The sequence below is a fragment of the Lepisma saccharinum genome, chromosome 4 (assembly GCF_977018435.1).
Source record: "Lepisma saccharinum chromosome 4, izLepSacc3.1, whole genome shotgun sequence".
NCBI lineage: Eukaryota > Metazoa > Arthropoda > Insecta > Zygentoma > Lepismatidae > Lepisma > Lepisma saccharinum.
Window position 1 is genome coordinate 38,421,122 of NC_139232.1, and position 22,553 is coordinate 38,443,674.

The following is a 22,553-nucleotide window of genomic DNA, read 5'->3' on the forward strand; positions in this document are numbered from 1 at the left end:
CTTTTTAACTCATTTGGCGAGTATTTTTCTTCATGTTTTAAACTCCAGGTAAATTTCAGAAAGGCCCTAAAATTAAGACCGAAACATTGTAATATGGAAGCAAGAGCCACATGTGACTACTTTCTTTTCTTGTTTGTGAATGCTGGTTATGCGAAAATGTATAATTTGTTCTAACATTATGACTGACCACCATTACTTTATGTGCACAATGTGTTTTGTACTTAAATTCTTGGTAGGTGGTGCTGAGCTCCAAAATTCTAAACTGCAGTTGTTTTTCAAGACAAAATCTTCATAATCATCTACCTTTTTTTGCATTAACTAGTAACATCACAATGGAAGGTGCAATTTAGACACTTCACCTCAGTCATTCAATTTAAAAAAAACAGTGTAATGTTTCTGTCAAGTTAACTAGAATTTTTCAGTCGGATAATGAGCTCTTATTTAGTGGAATGATGTAAGAGATATATACACATGTACATACGAATAAGCTCCATTTCTTTTGCATTTTATCCTGTATCTATGATATGAACAGGGTTAAAACTAGTTATCCTTCCAAGTACATGAAGGAAAGTTGTATTATGCTTCTTGCTCATTTTGTCTATGATGAAGAATTCCAACATGTCTAGTTTTCACACAAGATACTGTCGTAGACGCTGTGCTGGAAAATACATTATTTTTTCAATTGTATATTTTTACAAACAGCATGTTCATTATTTTGTAACAGCTAACATGATGTCTAATTTTGTTATTTTTATCTTATTTTGCCTTTTTCAGTTGGAAAAATTAGCTCAAGCCTGAAGATCTTGAAGAAAGATGGAGCAATTGATTTGTCCTTTTCCATGTTTACTAATTGAATAAACGAACATTTATTTTGTCTTCTTGTAGGTATGATCGTAGCAGATCTCTTCCTCTCAACTCTGCTGTGAACACAGCAGACAGCACATGTGATACCATCGGCTCAGAAGGAAGAGACATTCTTAGGAATTCTCCAGTCAGAAGAATGGATTTTGCATTGTGTAAGTCAGCAAACAATTTGTTCCCTATCACTGTAAATCAAAGGATATCACTCTTAATAAATTTTATCATTATCAGTTTTTTTTGGAGTGTTCTTTAGAATGGAAGTATTATGCAAAATTTGTGGTGAAAGTTGAAAACAGGTAAGTTTGTTTTTTCCTCTAAATTTCAATTTATCTTGCATTTTTATTATTTTCTTTCTATAGTTAAATAGCATGTAGGCTGTGTATGCTTCATTATGAATACAAATATTTGTTAGTAAGCTTACATAAAGCTTATGAGTAAGTCTATGCTTTGATCTCAGTTATGTAGTATGTACAGTTGTATTAAGGAATGAATAGTATTTCATCAGGAAATATCATGTGTTATCTCAGAAATAAATTATCATCATTTTAGGTTCTTAGAGGATATAATTTACACTCTTTTCTTTAGTCTAAATTCAGAAAATTTCTGTGTGAAAGGCATGGTACAAATTAAAATAAATTTTAGATTTTTATTTGGTTAATGAGGAAAAGTTTTGAATTTCCTGTTCCTCAACAAAACTATTAAAATATATCTAAATCATTGCAGTAATATATGCAAATATGATCATTAGTTAAATATGAGTTAAATTAATACTTCTCAGTTACTTGTTCCTACTGAGGTAGAGAAACCCATTTTAAAAATTTACAACTGTTCTTGGTAAGCACATGTTATTTAAAAAATCACTTGGTTCTATATCTGACACTGTGATTGAGCACATGCATTTTCTTTACATTTTATACCATTGATCTAGTTCAAAACTTCGGTGCACTAGAATGTAAGATATTTGAAAACCACAATTACCGGTACTTTATTGTATGATTTATTCAAACATATCAAGTGAATATCTACACAATCCTTGTATTTGTTTATCATCTTTGCAAAGTTAATCCATTAGTAGCAAATGCCTGTACAGTATGATCGCATATATTCAGGATAAAATTCAATAGGAGACATCAAACCGGAAAACATTATGAACAGAAGTTCTTCTTCCCTTAATGACCTCTATGAAAATTTGTGTAGGCCTTCCTGATGTCATCGTGGCATGCTACCACCCTGTAATTAATGGGTCTCTAGTAAAAGCACATTGCACAGTGTTTTGGATCTCCCTTTAAAAGGTATGTCCAGTCCCAGTTCGTCTATGTGAGCATGTAGTGGACTTAAAGAAGAAACTTTGAAAAGCTGTGCAGTGACTCACTGGATATATTGTGTATACTATATATTTCAAGGGGTGCTGTGGGCCAATAACCCGCACACTTTAAATCACACTATTAAAGAAACATCAACAAGAGGAAGCCGAACTGATTCTAAGACGACGACATTTGGCCTGAAAAGGACAACGAGAATTGGAATATGGAATGTAAGAACCCTGTGGGAGAGTGGAAAACTACGGCAGGCAGTGGCCTGCATGAAGAGCTAATGTCTGAGCATCCTAGGTACAAGTGAAGTCAGATGGTCAGAGTTTGGAGAGGTAAATACCCATGAAGGAGTTACATTCATATATTCCGGAAGACCTGAGGGTGAAGGTGTGAGCCGTGATGGTGTGGGTATATTGATGGACAAGGAAGCAAAAAGGAGCCTTATTCAATGGTATCCAGTGTCTGCGAGGATAATTGTGGCACATTTCAAAACCAATATCAGAAACATCGTTATGATACAGTGTTATGCACCCACAGAAGTAGCAGAGCCTGAAGATAAACAAGAGTTTTATAGGCAGCTCAATGAAACAATAAAGAAGCAAAAAAGGAAGGATATCATAATAATTGGAGGAGATTTAAACGCAAAGCTTGGATTGGATTGATTTGTTGTTTTAAGTCCACTTTATGCACAGTAAGGCTAATCGGGACTGGACCTACAGTTTAAAGTGGGATCCGAACCACTATGTGCCTCCACCGGGAATCGAACCCGGGACCCCTTAAACGCAAAGCTTGGGCATGACAACGAAGGCCTTGAGCATGTCATGGGTAAACATGGTTTAGGAGAGCGAAATGAGAATGGACAACTTTTTGTGGACTTTTGTGCTAGCCATGAATTAGTTATTGGTGGTACTATATTTCCTCACAAGAAATGCCATAAGGTAATGTGGGTATCACCAGACCATAGAACAGAAAACCAGATAGACCACGTGGCAATTGGACGGAGGTGGCGACGTTCGCTACAGGATGTAAGAAACAAGAGAGGTGCGGACATTGGGAGTGATCATCATTTGGTAGTGGCTAACTTTAAAATGAAAATTCAAGCTCAGAAGAAGAGAATGGAACAGACAAGGAAGCGGTATGATGTTAGTAAGTTGAAGGATAAGAATCTCCAGGAAACCTTCAGGATTGAACTGAGAAATCGGTTCCAAGTATTGGCCGATGAAAGTGAGCAGAATGAAACGATTGAAAGAGAATGGACAAAAATTCGATCTGCCTTCGCAGAAGTAAGTGAAAAGGTTCTGGGCTTCAAGGATAGGAGGAAAAAAGATTGGATGTCTCTGCAGACCTGGGAAAGGATTAATGAGCGAAAAGTAATTAAGGAGGCAATGAACTCAAGCAGGACAAGGGCAAGGAAGGCAGAATTGCAAACAAAGTATACAGAGAAGGATCGAGAAGTAAAGAGTAGTGTTCGTAGGGATCAAAGAAATTGGGTAGACAATCTGTCTCAGTGGGCGGAGGAAGCAGCAAAAAAGAGGAATCTTAAAGAACTATACAACATCACAAAAGTTCTGTCAAGGAAACAGATGCAGAGAAATCGACCAGTGAGAAGTAAAGATAGTACCCTCCTTACGAATACCGAGGACCAACTGAAACGTTGGAAGGAGCACTTCTCTGCAACCCTTAATCGCTCTGTGGATGCTCAGATAGACCAGGGGGAAGAGGAAGATGATAATGATGGTGATGTTGGCCCCAGTGTAAGAATTAGACGGATGTTCCAACACTAGGAGAGATTAAACAGGCTCTGAAAGAGGTACGTAATTGTAAAGCAGCTGGTGTCGACAACATACCACCGGAAGTGCTGAAAAGTGACATAAACACCATGGCAAATATGTTGCAGCCCTTATTTGAGAAGATATGGATAGAGGGAGTGATGCCTAAGGACTGGAGGAGTGGCCTGTTGGTGAAGCTACCGAAAAAAGGGGATACATCAAAGTGTGACAATTGGAGAGGTATAGCACTTCTCTCCATTCCGAGTAAAATCTTCACTAGAGTTATCCTAAACAGAATTAAGGAGCATGTTAACTTGAGACTCAGAAGAGAACAGGCAGGGTTTTGACCAAATCGCTCCTGTATTGATCAAATTAACACCTTGCGGATAATTTTGGAGCAATGTATAGAATGGTCATCTCGTCTCTATACAGTTTTCGTTGACTTCGAGAAAGCATTTGACTCGGTCAACAGAAATGCAATGTGGAAGGAAGTGAAACGATATGGAGTGCCCACAAAAATTCTTGATCTTATCCGAGAAACTTATTGTGATTATACATGCAGAGTTATACATGAAGGCCGTGTATCTGAACCAATAGATGTGCAGTCTGGAGTGAGGCAAGGTTGTATATTATCACCTACAATGTTCCTGATCGTGATCGATGCAGTGATGCGAAATGTAATAGGAGGGAAAAGACGTGGTATCCAATGGGGATTGAATAACAGACTAGAAGACCTTGATTTTGCAGACGATTTGTGCTTCTTATCTGAAGCACATGGTGATATGCAAACGAAACTAGCAGATCTGATAGAAAGTGCAAAAAAGCAGGACTTGTGATTAACTCCAAGAAGACCAAGGCACTGAGGATTAACTCCACAAAAACAGACCCGTTTAATATTGGTGAAGAGATTATTGAAAATGTGGATAGCTTTACTTACCTGGGTAGTGTGGTGGCAAAAGACGGAGGGGCTGCACAGGATGTTTCTCAACGAATCCAAAAAGCAAATGGTACCTTTGTGAGGCTCTATCCAGTATGGAAAAACAAGAAGATATCTATGAAGACCAAACTTCGTATTTTTCGAAGTAATGTTGAGTCTGTGCTGTTGTATGGGTCTGAGACATGGAAAGTAACAAAAACGATTACCTCTAAATTACAGACCTTCATCAATCGCTGCCTAAGAAAAATTTTGAATATCTTTTGGCCAGAAGTGATTCAAAACCAAGAACTTTGGAGAAAATCTGGAGAAACCGAGGTGTCCATACAGATAAAGCGGCGAAAATGGAATTGGATAGGGCATACGTTGAGGAAGGAAAATGAGGCTGTTGAGAGAGAGGCACTAGACTGGAACCCGCAGGGAAGAAGGAAAAGAGGGAGGCCTAGACAGACGTGGCGAAGATCTGTTCACGCTGAGGCCTTGGAGGAAGGAAAGAGCTGGAATGCAGTGAAGAGAATTGCCGTCAGTAGGACCAGGTGGAGATGCTTTGTTGATGCCCTATGTTCCACAGGGAACAACAGGAATTAAGTCAAGTAAGTCATATATTTCAAGACTTGAAATGAGAGATAGACTTGCCCTTCAAGACCAAGATGAGAACAAAACAGGTGTTTACAAATTGAGATGTGCAAATATATGCATTTCATATTGTGATTTTTGCACGTGTTGATTATCCTTGAATCAGAATGATAGTGTATATAATTACATCCAAATCAACCAGCAGAGTTGGATATAAAAATGAAGAAAAAAAACTGTATTAGGATATGCATTTGTTCTTGAGGAACTTCACAAAATTCTACCTATGTCATTAACTTATTTTCTCTTTCACCCTGAGTCAAATTTAATTTTTTGACATAAAAAAAAAGTAAAGTGTTTCCCTGTGCTTAGCACTACGCCATGAAGGCGTATAGGGGGTGTGGGGGTAACGCATTAATATATTTCTAACATTCTGCTTTAAGACACAGACAGTACACTTAGAATGAATACAAAACACATCTTGCACATCTTGATGTAAGAGACAAGCTTTAGAAACCTCTAGATTATAATAGTAATGTACTCTCCATCACTTTGCATAGAACAGTAATTCTGGAAAGTGTATTGTTCTACTGTGGAATTTTTGGAATGTTATAAGTTGATTAGTTATATGGCTACCATTAAGTATGTACAATGCATGAGCCTAACAGGAACTGAAATTTATCTGAATAAATGGATGTAGGAATGAAGAGATTGGTTGATTTAATTTATTTTTCTTCACTTTTATGCTACTTTTGACTAATTGCAAAGAAGAGGATGAATGGTTGTATGAGATGGCCGGACAATCACGAACATTTAGGGACGACGCAACACGAGCCCCACAAATAATATTATACTGGCTGTGAATCCAAACGCCAGTCTTACTAGTCTCCAAAATGCAGTCAGGGGTGTACTACATAGAAGGGAGGTTGACATTTTCATGTTTTTTGGAAAGTGTCAACCCTTATCCCCCATGAGTGAAGCGGGAACAAAAACATTAATTGAGCAAATGCAAAATAAAGTAATACTCAAATTATTATTATTATTGATTTGTTCATTCACTCATTTCTTGGAGGAATTTATGTTCTTATCACATCTGTTAGACGATATGAGTGTTTCATTTAGTTCCATTGCAATGAAGTTCTGCTTCTGTTAATAAATATTTGTATGATAATCCCCTTACCCCCTCCCCCCCCAAAAAAAAAATTGGAGAAGTGATGAAAGCTGTGAGTGGCATTTTAAAACATATAGCTTTTTCAATTGGTTCTCAGATAATTTATCAAAGAAAAGTAATAATGCCGTATTTATATTAAATAATAATAATAATAATAACAATGTTGGCATTATTGTGAACTTTTATGTTAAGTACCAAAATCACAACTGTATTTTCACTTTTCCAGGGAGGTTTCCAGAATACTGTAAATCAATTTTAGAGGCCTTTCTTGTATAACTTGCTCAGAGCTTCACATTTATTTTTGGCATCCCTGATTGGTTATGCCAGGCATGAATTTCCCATTGATTTATTTTTTAAAAATATGTACACAATGATTAAAATTAAACTTCAAACACAATTTAATTTCTTGATTTTTAAATGATGAAATAGAACAATAATGCTGTTGTATCTTAAAAATTGTCACCCTGTCAAAGTCTCTCTTCAGATATAAGAAGATGAGAATATCTGAACTACAGGAACAGCATTTTAACTCTTATTTAGTTGTATGAAAAGTAATTAGTAATTGATAACATTAGCTTGCAACATCAAGTAGGTAATAGGAACATTATTGTGCGTCTTCCAAAATATGTACAAGAGAATGCATTTCAAACTTTTAAGTTTGATGTCATATTGGTGATTTAAAATTTCACTTGCTCTTAAAATATCTAACCCTGGATACATAACATATGGTGTACCAAGAAAATGATCAGTAATAAATATTTATACAATAATAGCAGAAAGAAAAGTTATTGTCATTCAGATTAAAGTAGAAAATTAATACAAAGACAGTTACATGCAGTTTTACACTTTAGTGCCTGGATTAAATAAGTTCTTAATGAACTACAAACATGTAAAACAATCGATACACATTGATTCTAACATTTGAAGAAAAATAAAATAGTACATTTTAATCTCCCTTTAACCATATAAAAAGGAACAAAAATGAATTGCAGTAATTCACATACTATCATGATTGTCAAAGTAATATAATATTGGAAGAGACTTCTCTGTTACCTGTGTGTGTAAGTTATTTTTTATATTATGTGGTCATTTTTTTACAGAGGTTTGAAAGTTTAGAAAGTAATAAGAAAGAAAATAAAAATGCTATTCAGAATAATTAGGTGTATGTGTTAATGACCTAATATTCATCAATATTATTATAAAGTAAAATGTAATTATAAATAGCACTTGAAGAAGGAATAAAGAAGAAAGAAAAGAAACTATAAGAGCTCATTTAAGTATGTTTAAAAATGCATAAATTTACATATATTTCAATTACATCTTCATAAGAAAGATTTTATTTTATGTCAAATTACATAGTATTTGCTTACAATTTTGCATTTATGAGAATGTTATAGTTTTCAACTTTCACCCAGCTTGCTTTCACAGATTTAAAATACTGTTTTATTTTTGTTGCATCCATATAAGTGACATAATGGTTGCACTTGTTATAATTAATATTATTTTTAGGTTACTTAAAAGTTTTCATAATAATATATTTTTTTTTAATTGGAATGAAACGTAAAATTATATTAGCTTTATATAGTTAAAATATCAATTACCTGCACTAATGTTGAAAGGAATGTAATTTTTTTATTTTCTTACACATTAATTATTTGGTTGTAGGTTTAGTTTGCATAAAGTCATTTATATGGGTTTAGCAAATATACACTTTTACATTCTTGAATATGTATTGAACTACATTTTTTCTCTTGATATTTCATTATTGTTTCTCAGGAATCAAATCTAGTCTGCATGTAACCACATTTTTATGGCCTTTAAATTTATAACAGGGAAAGTAACAATTTATTTTTGTAAAGTGTTGGTATGGAATATCAGTAGATGGATCGCTTTAGATAACTTTGGTGATAATTTAACCAATCTAGCATTTCTAGGTACTGGTGATTATCTATGAAAATCCTGATAATTTTACAGATTCACAAATGGTTAGTCACTGAGTACATAATTGTGCCATTTAGTAATTTTTGTCTTTGAATATATACGGTGCATCCAATTCCTTGCTAGTGCCGAGAGATCAGGAGAAGTGTGGCAGGCGGCGCTAGTGGAGATGCCAACATTTTTGACCAGTAACATCCTGCTTATTTTTATGGACATACGAGGTGTGACTAGAAAGAAACCGGGCTGTTGCTACAAAATCTTTTATTGGTTATTTTGTACAATACAAACATTATCCCCAGTACTATCGATACACCGCTCCATACGAATCTTCCATTGCTGGAAGCAGTGCTGGAATTCATTTTCTGAAACCATGTTCATGACCTCCGTCGCTTTACTTTTCACAGATCCTACGGTCGTAAATCTGGTTCCTTTCAGTACTAATTTGACCTTTGGGAATAATAATAATAATAAAAAAAAAGGTCGCATGGAGCAAGATCCGGCAAATAGGGTGGATGTTCTAACACTGGGATCCCATGATTGGCCAAAAAAGCCTTCACTGACATTGCCATGTGGGCAGGAGCATTTTCTTGATGAAGAATCCGTTACTTGCTTTTCCACAAATCAGGTCGTCATCATCTTGCTCGTTCACAAAGGGTCATCAGCACTGTAATGAAATAATTTGGTTGACAGCTTGACCTTCGGGTACCCAATTCGAATCAATTCACCGACATTTGCATGTTTGATTCCGTTTTTGACGTGCAAGGCCATCCAGGATGCAAGTCATCCGCGGTCACTTCTCGTCCCTCTTTAAACCTTGGAAACCCCTCAAACACTTACGTGCGTGATAAACACTCATCTTCGTACACTTCCTTCAACAAACCATAAGTTTCTGTGGCAGATTTTCCGAGTTTCAAAGAAACTTCACATTAATAAGCTGTTCCACTTTCACACGTAACATTTTCCCGACGGAGCACAGATGTATGATTCACTTCATTCACAAGCTACAGCCGAACTGACTGCCGTGCACCCTGGGCAATCACACAGTCGATAGGCAGGATATCACGTTATACACTCATGCACCGCTTGAGCTTGACGCGCTTGCGGTTTGTCGACAGCAATATCAATCCGTTTTTTTTCTAGCCACACCTCGCATCTTTAGCATGCATATATTTATATTAATATTGCAAAACGAGCACTAAACTGTATTATAACAGTTGTTGATGATGTCCACCTACATTCACACATTCCTGGCATCGTTTGATGAAATTTTCATTCACACGCAAAAGTTCTTTCGTAATTCTTGAATTTTACTTGACTTACGTTGTCAGGGGGCTGTAATTCTTGCACTATAGAGACTCTGTACGGTTTTAATTAACATGCTCTTGGTTCAAGGTCTGTATGTGCTGATGATTTTGACACACCCACTTCCTGTGAAACATGGCATAGAGGTTTGTTTGGAGAGCATTCTAATGCTGCCCCAAAATTTGGTCGAGTTTTTCTTCGGTTAGAATCCGTCGTTTTATCTTAGGAGTTTTAAAATTTAATGATCCAGTTTCTCGTAATGTAAGGACAAGATGTCTAACCGTCTCTCTACCTGGAGGTGAAACGCCAGGAAATTTCTGTGCAAATTGCCTACACACATCTCGACACGAGTCTGTTTTCACGTAAGTGTCATACATAAAAATTCTTCGTTCTAACGTGAACTTTGCAGCTGGCATTTCAATTGCCTCACTTACACAAAACACACACACACACTGCAATTACACAAAGAATTATCATGGCAAGTAACCAAAAACCACACCCTTTCACCCAGTACCAAATTAACATGCTCTTGGTTCAAGGTCTGTTTCTCACTCCATTTGCAGCTCTGTCCAGGGCACCTAAAGTCGTGAAGGAAAGAACAACTCAAGCTCGGAGCTTTCAGATTGCAAACAATGCTCACGAAAACCATTGATTTTTAATGGTTTAGTTTGCAACATAATCTTGATACAGTGTTGCACATTCAAAACCTCTGAATGATTCCAAGCAAAGCAAAATGCTTTCGAGGGTAAACTTAAGCGGGACGTTACTTGTCGAAAATGTCGACATCTCCGCTAGCGTCGCCTGCCACACTTCTTCCGATCTCTCAGCCTTGCAAGGAATTGGACGCATGGTATAAGCAAACATCATGTGATCCCTTCTGTGCAGTTTATTATTCTCGGAAAATCTAACAAACATTACTTGTTTCATACATATGTTAAGGAGGTTAATACAGTACCCAAGTTCTCGATTATTATGGTCTTTGCTATTTTGTGGATTTGTTCATTGTCTTTATTTTTAGTTGTGGGTTTTAGGGCTACTGACATCAGAGGCGCATCCACAAATTTTTGTCTGTTGGGGAGGTCAAGCACCAGGACACGATAAACATGCCAATAATAATAATGACATTACTACTACCACTGCTACTACTACCACTATTATAGTGGTGGTGGTTGTAGTAGTAGTACTAGTAATTGAAGTAGTAATAGTAGTAGTAGTATCAAAGATGTTATTATTCTCGCAAATCACGCAAAAATGGTTGTAGAAGTCTGTGCTAAATCATTTGCATTGGAAGAAACGCTTCGAAATATTTTTCAACACATTCACTTTCACATTAGCTAATAATGGAAAACAAGAACACAAACTGTTCAGCAGCAACAGTCTGACATATGTAGTTGGTTTTAGTTCTCTCTCTGGTAATTTACAGTGAATTAGAAAAAAGAATGAAATTGTGAGCAAAGCGAGCAAGAAAATTTTTAAGATCCAAATTTTTGCAAACTGAAAACAATATTGATTTAATAGGGTGCAAATAATTTCACAGAGCGCCATGGCATTTTTACAATTCCTTTAATTTTAATCATTCGGCTCCCAGGGTGGTATAAAAGTATAATTCATATATCCTGGTTTTGTAAATAGTACACAATTTTAAGGCAAAACCTATTACAGTCACCCAGCTACATACATTAATTAAGAATTTGAATAAACCACTCAGGTCTTTCACCATTTACAATTTAATGGTGGATCTATAGAATATCAGTTATCAGTATCTGTAATTTTTAATTTACAACTTGATCGTTTTTGGTGAAATTTTCAAATCATTTCATCACTATATAATTTTGTAGGAGGGTAAACTCAATTCCAATTGTTCCCCTTTAATATGCCACTACAATAGCTATGTTGGCTGTGAGAGGAATATCATTCATGTGTAGAAAGTTTCCTTATGAAGCAACTTAATGTGATGCCTTGTCAGATGTGTATTTTCTGCCCTGCTGGAAATTTTTCCTGTTTACGTAGATAAAATCTACTGTTCTAAACTGTATTCCACTGTGAACTAGGAAATGAAATGAAACCCAATTGTATGGCTACTGTACTTTTATTCTTCAACATTAAGGCTAACGTACTATAAAAAATGGAGGCTATAATACATGCTCCAACATGTTATGCATTAATTTACTGACTCGAAGCATAGATAGTATAATTCTTGACATTATTTCTGGTCATTGTTAAGAAAAATCAGTTTTAAAAAACAATGGAATTTATTTATTATTGTGCCGTGCACGGCATGCATGTGCCTCTTACAATGCACAATAAATTTAGTACCTTTGGAATTTTAAAAAATATATATGTAAAAAAATTGTAAAGAAAATTACATAATATAATCCCTGCAGAGTACAGTATAATACAAAAGTTGAAATTGAGTAAAAACCGTATATATTTTAAAATACAAAGAAAATATTAAATCTATCTACAGTCCATCATAAGTAAGAATGTCCTGAGTTAAATTATTTTTGAATTGAGAAAAGTGAGAGATAAAATATCTCCAGGTGTATGCCCATCTCTAACCAACCATTATATAAACTGTGCATTCTTCATGGAAAAGTCATTCCTGCAGATTCTGTGCAGGGCATGAAGAATTGCAAAGAGTTGGTTTATTGATTGTATGTGAAACATTAAAAACAAATTTTGTTCAATCTTGGATGCTGCCATGTGTCAATATCTATGATTTGCTTCCATTAGACTTTGCTACTGGTAACTGGAAAATGTGGAAAAGAAATAGGAACTCTCATAAAAATTATGCCTGCAAACATGGAAGAGTTCATAATTTCTGATATTTCTGTATACATACAATGTGCTATTCTGAACTAGAGTGATTTACAAATGCCAGTTACCCTTTCACTGGTATTCTTGTATGTCAAATTGTTACAGCCATATAAATTTAGAGGCCATGAAATTGTAAGTTGAGGCAGAAGAGGACACTATTTCAAGGGTGAGAAGGAATTTTCAACATACCCTTTTTGTTTTATTCATTTGTTGTCTTGTTCTTTTTTTATTCATAATGAATTTTTAATTGTCCTAAGTGAGTGTTTTTATGAGATTTCTTCACATAATTTTCCCTTTGGATATGGTTCAGGCGAGGTTGCAACAGGTCCACGAAGTGAAAGTCCAATCATAGATGTTGAGGCTGTGTCTGATGAAGATTCTGATGCAAAGCAAAGTTTAGTAGGTCAGTAGCTTCATGCTTTCTTCATTTATTTGTGTAATAAACATTAAGTTGCACCCAAATAAGTTTGATGATGAGTCCATATTGCTGATTGGCACAATAATATGATTTTCTTTGTATTCCAGGATACGCTAAACAGGTTTGTAAGACAAATGTTTGTATCAGAAGAAATTGTTAGGTTTCATTTGCTACTAGTATCAAAGGTTTTACTGTGACCTATTATAGTGCCTTGTTGGTTTTTGATAATACTTATTTGGTAATGAGAGTTTGCACTATTAAAAACATTTACTCAATTACTGCAAAATGTTTAAAAAGAAAAAAACTGCAATATTTTCCAGAACTGCAACCTATTAGGTAGTGGTAGACATGTTGATTCCATTCTACTTTTTGTCTGCCAATTTAGATGTTTCTTTTTTTTTTGCTATTTTTTTTAACTTGCTTTGATCCCAAGTTATCATTGAAAAATAAAAGCCTTTATTGATAACCAAATTCACGGAAATAGAAATATAATAGTATTCACATATTGTTCATACTATTGTCTTAATACAGTTACTTTTGTATTCAAATATGCTGCTATTTTATGTAAAGAACAAATTCAAATCCAAGCTTTGCTATTTGGAGACTAGGAAAAATGTATTGCATGTATTTAGAGTCTGGACAAACCGCATGTAATGGTACAGTAACTTGGACGGATTTTTTGATATCATCGTTATTTTTATTGGAAACAACAATGCTTTGTTCTAATAATTGTCTATATTCATGAGAGTAAGACAAGATGGAGAGGAAGCTTGCCTCTGTAGTGGATTTGTTAGCATAGCAGTCTCCAAAGCCAGGGTTCATGATTCAAATCCTGGGTAATACTTGGAAGTGTGGCAGTTTTTAGCTATAGGCTGCTCTACCACCTAATTTGGTGAAGCAAAGGAAAAATAATGATTACTTTCTATTAGCAGTTAATGTTACATGAACTTAAGTGTGTTCTTCACAGTGTATTTTCAAGTATATAATTTTATTTATGATGAGTACTGGTTCATTGACATCCTGATTTAGGAAGTTAAAAACTGAAGATATAGTACAATAGCATTCCAATACATGAAAAGTGAGTTTTTTGTATGACATGAATACTAATAAGATAACTGACCTATTGCTTTGTGAAGTTATGTAGTTTAACGTAGTCACTACCTGTTATTAGGATATTTAGGTCTGCAATGATATTAATTGTAAATGTGGTTATTTCAGACTCCTCCTTTGGAAGAAGAGAGAGCATCAGTTCATGTGATCTGAACATACAGTCCCTCACAGGGGAGCAGGATGCCCGTGTTCTCACTCTGGCTGAACAAATTATAGCTGCAATGCCAGACCGTATAAAGGTGAAGTACCATCTTCGTACCTTTAAGTGTGTGTTCCTTGTGTTGGTTGGCGAGTAGAGATCATATGAAGGTGCTTCAATAAATAATTGTTCTGACCTACTTGGAGAGGTGTTGTTCTGTTTATTCTTGCTTCAATTTTTACTCCTACGTAACCTCCATGCGCGTGTGTCTCACCAATGAATGAGTAGATGGACACGACTTTTGTAGAAGTCATGATATTGGTCTTTGAATCACCATGTTGCAGAAATGAGTCTTTTGCATCAGGAAAGTGAATCCCCTGAACAAATTATTTGAGAGAAGAAAACAAGAGGAAGTCTGATAATATAACATGTGGCTGTATGGACAGTATTACATAGCCACACGTATTTGCTAACCTTTTGCAACATGTGAACCAGTGCATTGTCTTCAAGGAGTCTTACACCTTTGGACACACAGTCAGCTCTGTGTTAGAAAAAACTAAATGAGACACAAGCCTGCAATTTTCAAATTTTAGTATGCAGATATGTAACATACTTCGCACAAAATATAATGTCTGTGTGGTATGTGGGGATAGGTCAGGGGTGATTCTTCATTGAACCACCCTTGTAATATTTAGGGTTGAGTGATATCTGGTATCAGAAAGTATCAGTTTGATTGTAATCACTGAATACTGGTTGATACTTTTTATTAGTCCTAGTAATCCTACAAGATATTTGAAATTCCAATCAAAACTTTCATAAAAGGTTGCTTTCCAGGAAATATACAAAATTCAGTATACACCCAAAAAAGTATGGCTAAAGTAGATGTTGTTAATAAATTTCAGCTATTTGAATATTCTTACTACCACATGTATCAACCTACAAATAATTATATCTGCCCTCTTTGGCAAAGTTGGATCCTAAATTCAAACACTGGGATATTTTGTCTCATTATCTTATTATTATTTATTGTAATTTCTGTATTCTCATCCAATTTTTAGCTTATTGCTGTTGTACCTTAAACTATGTTCTGTACTGCTTTCAACTCTAAACAAGACTTGTGAAATTTTAGATTGAAAGCGAGGAGATGATGGCACAGGAAAACAGCCCACAACCAGAATCCACAACAACAGCAGACTCCCTTTCTGAAGCCTTAATGGAGCCAATGTTAGATGAGCCATCGTCGTCATTTGAGCCTGTCGAATTCAACTTTGAGTTTAGTGACAACAATTACAGGTTAGTAAATAAAAGTATATTATTACATATTTTCATATGGAAGTGCTTAGTATGGAAGTGCACTTTTTGGCATTGTAAATTGGCCTTGAGTAATAATAATAATAAGCTCAAATAATTTTGCAGTGCTTAATTCTATTCAATATTCTTCATTTTATTTGGCTTATTATCATAATGAACTGTTTATCAGGATTCTTTTTAATGAAATCCTGCTCAACCTATAACAGCTTATTTGCTAATGAAATGTTGCATGAATTTTGATATAAGTAACTGATAGCCTAATTATGTCCTTGGTCATTGGCATTCGTTCAGTTAAAAGGTTGTTGTTATGTTATGTGAGTAATTTTGGGCTCTTCTATGTTACATCATCAGATGTTACTGAGATGTAAATTGAGGAGAACTTGAACCTGACTTCATTTCAGAACCCAGTGATAGTTACACAGTTAATTTTGAAATCAAATTCTTTCTTGTTTCAAATGTAAATTATTTTTAATATTTCCTGAATGTTTTCAAATATATTATTACTATGATTTATATATGTACAGTGGAAATCTTTAGTAAGGCATCACTGAGGCCTCACCTTTTACAAAAAAAACCAACAAAAACCAATATTGAATTGGAAACCCTGCAGTGTCAATGCCGAAACTGTATGCAAGGTAAGGAGGAGCTGCACAGCTGTCAGTCGTGAACACCACACAGGAGAGCAATGTTAACCATGAGTCGTCAAGAAATTAGCACAGCGTTTCTTTCTGTGGTATTCGCCTTAGAAGAAATATTTGTTGTCCATTTTGAGCTCTCAAGAAATCAGGTTCTGAGCTGGCGATTTATTTCCTTCATGAATGAAAATAGGTTGTTCATTTTTAGTTTTTTTTTCTCTCTTTTGTTATTGTGGTTATCATTAGCTCTAAAACAAATATAAAGAGAAAACGAGTAAAGAAGGTCGTTTCTTTCGGCATGTGACAGGCATTATTTTTGCGACCATATTATATCCCTCTTGTTTAATTTCAACGATAAGGGCGAATGTTGGAGGGACCAGAAAAAAATGAATGAACACAATAAGCTCTTAAATATTACCCAAGCTTCGAACTAGAGGCCGGCCCCAGTGGCAGAGTGGTTATCACATCGTGCTACGACGCCATGGGTCCCACGTTCTAATCCTGGCTTGGGCATGGATTGTGAGTGTCCATTCATCAATTTCATCATATCATTACTAATCCCCATATTTGCAAATTAGCCAAAAGTGGCACAAGAAGCGAAGTAAAATAAAGCAAATTAATCAATCGAACATAGGATTGATTGGATTGATTTGGTGTTTTAAGTCCACTTTATGCACAGTAAGGCTAATTGGGACTGGACCGACAGTTTAAAGTGGGATCCGAACCACTATGTGCCTCCACCTGGTATCGAACCAGAGACCTCTTGATTACAAGGCGATGACGCTACCACTGCGCTATCGGGGAGGCCTCTCGTTTATCAGCAAGGTTAATTCAATGTTAGTATCATATCAAATTAACCTGGCTGATAATCCGAGAACACCTGTTCAAGTCTATCTCTTTCTCCATTACACACAGGAAATCTTATGATTATTACGTTATGGTTTGTTTAGAAAATCTAATCTTATATTTTTAAAAAGGGGTTGCTTTCCTATTGCCAGTCGATTACACAGGGGAACAAAAAAAAGATTTTATTTTGTGGCATAAAGTTTAATAACAGTTTCAGCACACAAAACAGCTGTGATTGCCAATTGTATGATTGGTTCAGTTGAATTGACTCCAGTTATAAAAATAAACACACCATTGAAAATGTAGGAGGTAAAATTACTCCACACTTTTCTCGGTAATATCAAAATTTGATAATGAGTTGAAATTCCCATTAAGAAACGTATTTATTTATTTGTAAATTGTTGCTAGGCAACTTATGAAGCATTGCTAGGTAATATATTTCTTAATGTTGAATTTTGTAGTATAACTAAGCGAAATGCATTTAATGTGAATACATTGGAAATATGAGTTCCTCACATAGTAAGTGTTTCAATAACCCAATTTTTTTTTGCTATATATGTGGAATATATTGTCTACCATCACAGAGAAGAAATATCACGGATGTAGTGAGAGATTTGTATCAGGCTTATTTTGCCAAAAATCTGGGACAACATATAGTTTGCAAAACTTGTTTGGAATCACTTCGTTATTGGGGCCAAGGCGGACGAAAGGGACTCAAATTTGGAGTGCCCATGACATGGAGTGAACCAAAAATTCATGTTAATGATTGTAATCACAAAAAGAAATATTAAATTGTTGTTGGAAGTTCATTTATATGTATGTCTTATGTTTCCGCCATTTTGGTTTAGTTGCATTTATTTCATAAATTAGAGCCAATTCAGGAAATATATTATTATATCATTATTCAGCAGCATGAAATCGCCCTAAATTAGCTCTCAAACACTGTGCCGCAATTTCACTGTTCCCCAGTGTTATCAAACACAACGATATATGATCTTTACAAGCTTTCATCCCATATTCACTACGGTTCTGCCAATGAGTGAGAAGTGATTAGAGCCATCCCCCTGGAAAGTGAGGATTATGCAAATATTACGTATTTCATAAATACGTAGATTTAATTTTAATAGAACTGCATTGAATTAATTATTGCAAGACATGAACATACACTCACACAGAGTACGGGTATTGCCACCCACCCAAAAAGGAAAACAATTTCCATGAGCATAAACATTTGTTGCATTTCTTGAGAGAAATCCATACCCTCATAATGTTATAAGTAAACATCGACCTAGTCGATGTCCCAGGAACACTTCCTTGCCCGAAAATCACACTGTGTTCACAGGATTTACGACTGAACGCTTACTAAAGTAATAGAAATGTGCATTCCCATCTCCATTTATCATTCACTCTTTGTATATTTTGATCAGCTAATTCGAACATACGACCCTAAGACAGCTACATTCTGCCAAAATGACTGCAATGTCAACACAGTAATTACTGTATTTTATATATTTTATATTTGGTAATGGAATATTTATCCCTTCAGCTTCTTATTTATGTTTGATTTGGTTTATTTTACTTCGCTTTTCTGACACTTTTGGCTAAACGTGACGATGCGGATGAGCTATGAAATTATGCAATTGATGAAGGTACACTCACAATGAACACCGAATGAACACAGTGCCAATTCCGGTGTTTAACCACTCTGCCACGGAGGCCAGAATCCTTTCTAATTAGGAGAAATCATTCCTTGACAGCGAACTAAGAACAGTTAATATGCCTTACGTCAGAGTTATGATATTTTAAATTTCGAACAATCAATTGGGATTTATTCTTAACCATTCTTTTGCCTACATCAAAACTTCCACACAGTTAATATTGATTATGCTAAGGACAACAGCATTAGAGTCTATGCTTTAAGGATTGATTAAGCACACTATGATGACGGAAAATAATTCACATGACTATAGTGATGCATTACATCAGTGAAACATAAATTTTTGATCAGGAAGAAAAATTGAAAATGCAGGGACACAATGACCAAATGATTGATTTATTTGACTTTGCTTTTCATCCACTTTTGGATAATAACATAGATGAGAATGAAAAGTGTGTTAAGATGCCATTTGTGAAAGGGCAATCACAAACGTATAGATAGGACACAGCCCAAACCCCACAGACCATTATACTGGCCTTGTGTCTAGATGCCAGATCCTCGTTAGTCTGCAAAATACACTCCATGGTCACAATGACGTAAGCATTCATAGAATAAATTTGTATATATTCTTTTTTTTTTTTTTTTGAGGATCGCGAGCTATTGCGTATTCTGTGATATGTTCATTACTTCTCAGGAACCACTTGCAGCCTTGAACTAGTTTATCCTTAAAAAAATAAAAAACTGCAGGTTAGGATGTCAACAGATACTTTCAAGACAGTATCCAAAAAATACATTTTCATACACAGAATGTAAAACATTTATATTTTCTCATTTCTACTACAACCCTGGCGAATAAAGGTGGCTGGAGCGTGGTGCTGATCCATCTCCAAAATGGCCGAGCTCGAGAATATGCAGGGCCCTACTACCACATCCCCTAAATGTGCCTTCATGTCACGGTGCTATATGCACGAGGAACTTTACCTAACCTTTACTGCTACTAACTACTCATGCCAGGAATTTTAGTATTTTTTATACTTTTTCATTTCTCCATTGATAATCTGGTTCATTCCCAGCCATAACATCAATTAGTCGATGCAATAAAAATACGTCAGACTTAAAAAGAAACAGGTGTCGGCACGCACGCACACACAGAGAGAGGAAGGGGGGTTAGGAACACAAAATTTTTCCACAAACTGTCCAGATAATGCCTGACAAGACTCCAACAGAAAGCTTTCTGGAAACAAGTGAGCATAGGGTAGTGATGGCCTTGTCTGCAACTGCCTTCCCCCACTTTTCAACTACCTTCCAATCTAACTAAAAGGAGGGAGACCTTTTTTTAAAGTTCCCCAGTGTACATGTTTAAAGCAGGAGCATGAGACTGAAAAAAAGTAGAGAAAGCTTGAACTCATAGGCAGTTAACTTTAGTAGGCTCAAGTTATATGGTCACAGCTAGAAGAAAATTTCCTTTACCCCATCTTGGAGTGATGAATGTTTCAAAGTAGTCATCATCCAAGTACTGCCTATAAACTCTTGTTACTCTGGAAGGCAATACTGGACCCATGCCTACATAGTAGGATTGAGTGCCAAAGTCAATCCTGTCCTCAGTAAGAATAATGCATTCCTCCATCATGGAATACAGCACAATACAACACTGAGGCTCCCCAGTTTGAATCCCAGCCTGGCCATTGATGTTCTGTGTTAGTGTCCCTTCATTAATTTCATCATATCATCACTCATCCTCATTGTCGCAATTAGCCAAAAGTGGCACAAAAGTTAAATAAAATAACCTAATTCAATGAATCAATAAAACTGATCTCCAGCCATCTTCTTACTGTTATTTTCCAGAAGTTAACTTCACATAGGGAGATGTGCCATTGAGTTCCTCGATGTGGAAAAAATATCACCCAGTGAGTACAGTAAGAGGGTGGCTTGACATATCAACATCCTCGTACCAGGCAGCTTTGCTCATCTGTCATCCTACACAATGAAGAGCGTCTAAGTCAATTCATTCGTTAGGGCCTCTCCGATAATGCAGTGGTAGCATCGTTGCCTTGCAATCAATGGGTCCCAGCTTCAATGCCTGGTGGAGGTACACTTTAAAAACTGTAGGTCCAGTTCCATTTAGCCTTACTGTGCATAAAGTGGTCTTAAAACACCAACTCAAAAAATCAACTCATTCGTCTCAGATTGGCAGATTACAACCAAGAAACTATCTGCTAAGTTGAATGTTGGCTTCAGTGCTTTTTGCCAACATTGGGATATTGCGAAGTTGGTGCCAGATGGGTCCCACAGAGACAAATGGACCACTGATATGTCTCTCATGACCTGCTGAACCACTTTGAGGCTGTCCTATCACCAATAGCAAGCCAAATGCACTAACATGGGCAACATTTGTTCAACAAGAATGTAATCATCTCTGCTGTCATAAAGTGAATGGCTTCATGTGGTACAGAATTTTAAGAGCATTGTGAAAAATGCATAACCAATAATAGTGACCATGTGGGAAAATAGTATTTTGTAGCTAAAGACTTCCTCTTTCCAACCAAATTATGGTGCTCTCTGTATCTGTTCTATTTATTTATTTATTTGTTTTATTTTACTTCACTTTTTGTGCAACTTTTGGCTAATTTGCTAAGATGGGGATGAGTGATGATATGATGAAATTGATGAATGGACACTCACAAATATCCATGCCCATGCCAGGATTCGAACCCGGGACCCCTGGCATCGTTGTGCGATGTGCAAACTACTCTGCCATGAGGCCGACTTTGTATCTGTTCTAATTTCCATGAAAGGATAGGTGACTTTACTTTTGAAACAACCCTTATGTACAGTGTGTGAGTTTGTATGTGTGTTCTCCAGTAATACATATTAATAAATTCCATCTCTAGTGTATGTATTCTCATGCATACACACACACATATTTTTTCGTTACTTCCCATGTAAAAATATTTTATTTTCCCATTCTTTGCGCAGGTATTATGATGTTGGTACACCAAGCTCCAGTTTATCTCCAGCATCTTCCAGCTGTCTCCAAAGCCCCTGCTCTTTCACTCTTGATTCTCCATCACCACCTCCTACTACAGCTGACTTTTGCGAATTCTTCCAAGCATCAGGAACATTGTTCGAAAAAGATTTCTCAAACCTTACTCTCTCTGGTAAGTACTATGCTTATTGCTTACAGTAAATTATTACTTATTGCATATAATAAAGTTACTATAGAGTATTTGTTATTTTTCCATAGCCAGGAAGCAACAATGAACCTCCAGTGCATATAATTCACCTGGGAGTGGTGACACAAAAGGTGGTGCCTCGGTATTTTGGACCTGAAACTTCCTGCTGTCCTGGAAGCACCTGCACCATACTAGTTAGCTAACAATCTCAAATATCTTGCCAAGAGAAGATACGGTGTAAATGATTTCTTTGAGGTTTAGAATGCATAGAATAGAATGAGAAAGAAATGCACTGATTAGGTCATGATTTTTAATATAGCACAGGGATCAGGAAGGAAAAGAAATGAACTGAAAAATGACGATTGTTGATAGATCACAGGGATCAGGGAGAAAAGAAAAGATTCATGAGAAAAATCACATTTGATTCTATGTTTTGCCAATAAAAAAATATCAGTACTTGCTACTAGTAACTGGAGCCACTTGACAATCAAGTTGTGAGACGCACAGTCAGTGTGAAACATAAGCACAGAAATGATGAAGAGGTTTTCTCGGTATATCAACCACGTGATTTCCAGATAGTGTTCCT

The 22,553-nt window shown here is 35.9% G+C and overlaps 1 protein-coding gene across 13 annotated transcripts in view; it reads left to right on the plus strand.

The window, feature by feature from the left end:
• Camta (Calmodulin-binding transcription activator) overlaps positions 1–22,553 on the plus strand; it is an 816,835-nt gene that overhangs the window by 729,221 nt on the left and 65,061 nt on the right. For 12 of the 13 annotated variants that reach the window (XR_014441594.1, XM_083120430.1, XM_083120424.1 and 9 more), the window contains 5 exons: positions 886–1,016; positions 12,989–13,081; positions 14,315–14,445; positions 15,475–15,638; positions 21,771–21,952. Coding sequence is in view for 12 of the 13 variants with exons in the window: in XM_083120430.1 (XP_082976556.1) it covers positions 886–1,016; positions 12,989–13,081; positions 14,315–14,445; positions 15,475–15,638; positions 21,771–21,952 (701 nt within the window). In the remaining variant the exon portion in view is untranslated. The remainder of the gene's footprint in view (positions 1–885; positions 1,017–12,988; positions 13,082–14,314; positions 14,446–15,474; positions 15,639–21,770; positions 21,953–22,553) is intronic. The other variant, XM_083120434.1, reaches the window with a different exon arrangement.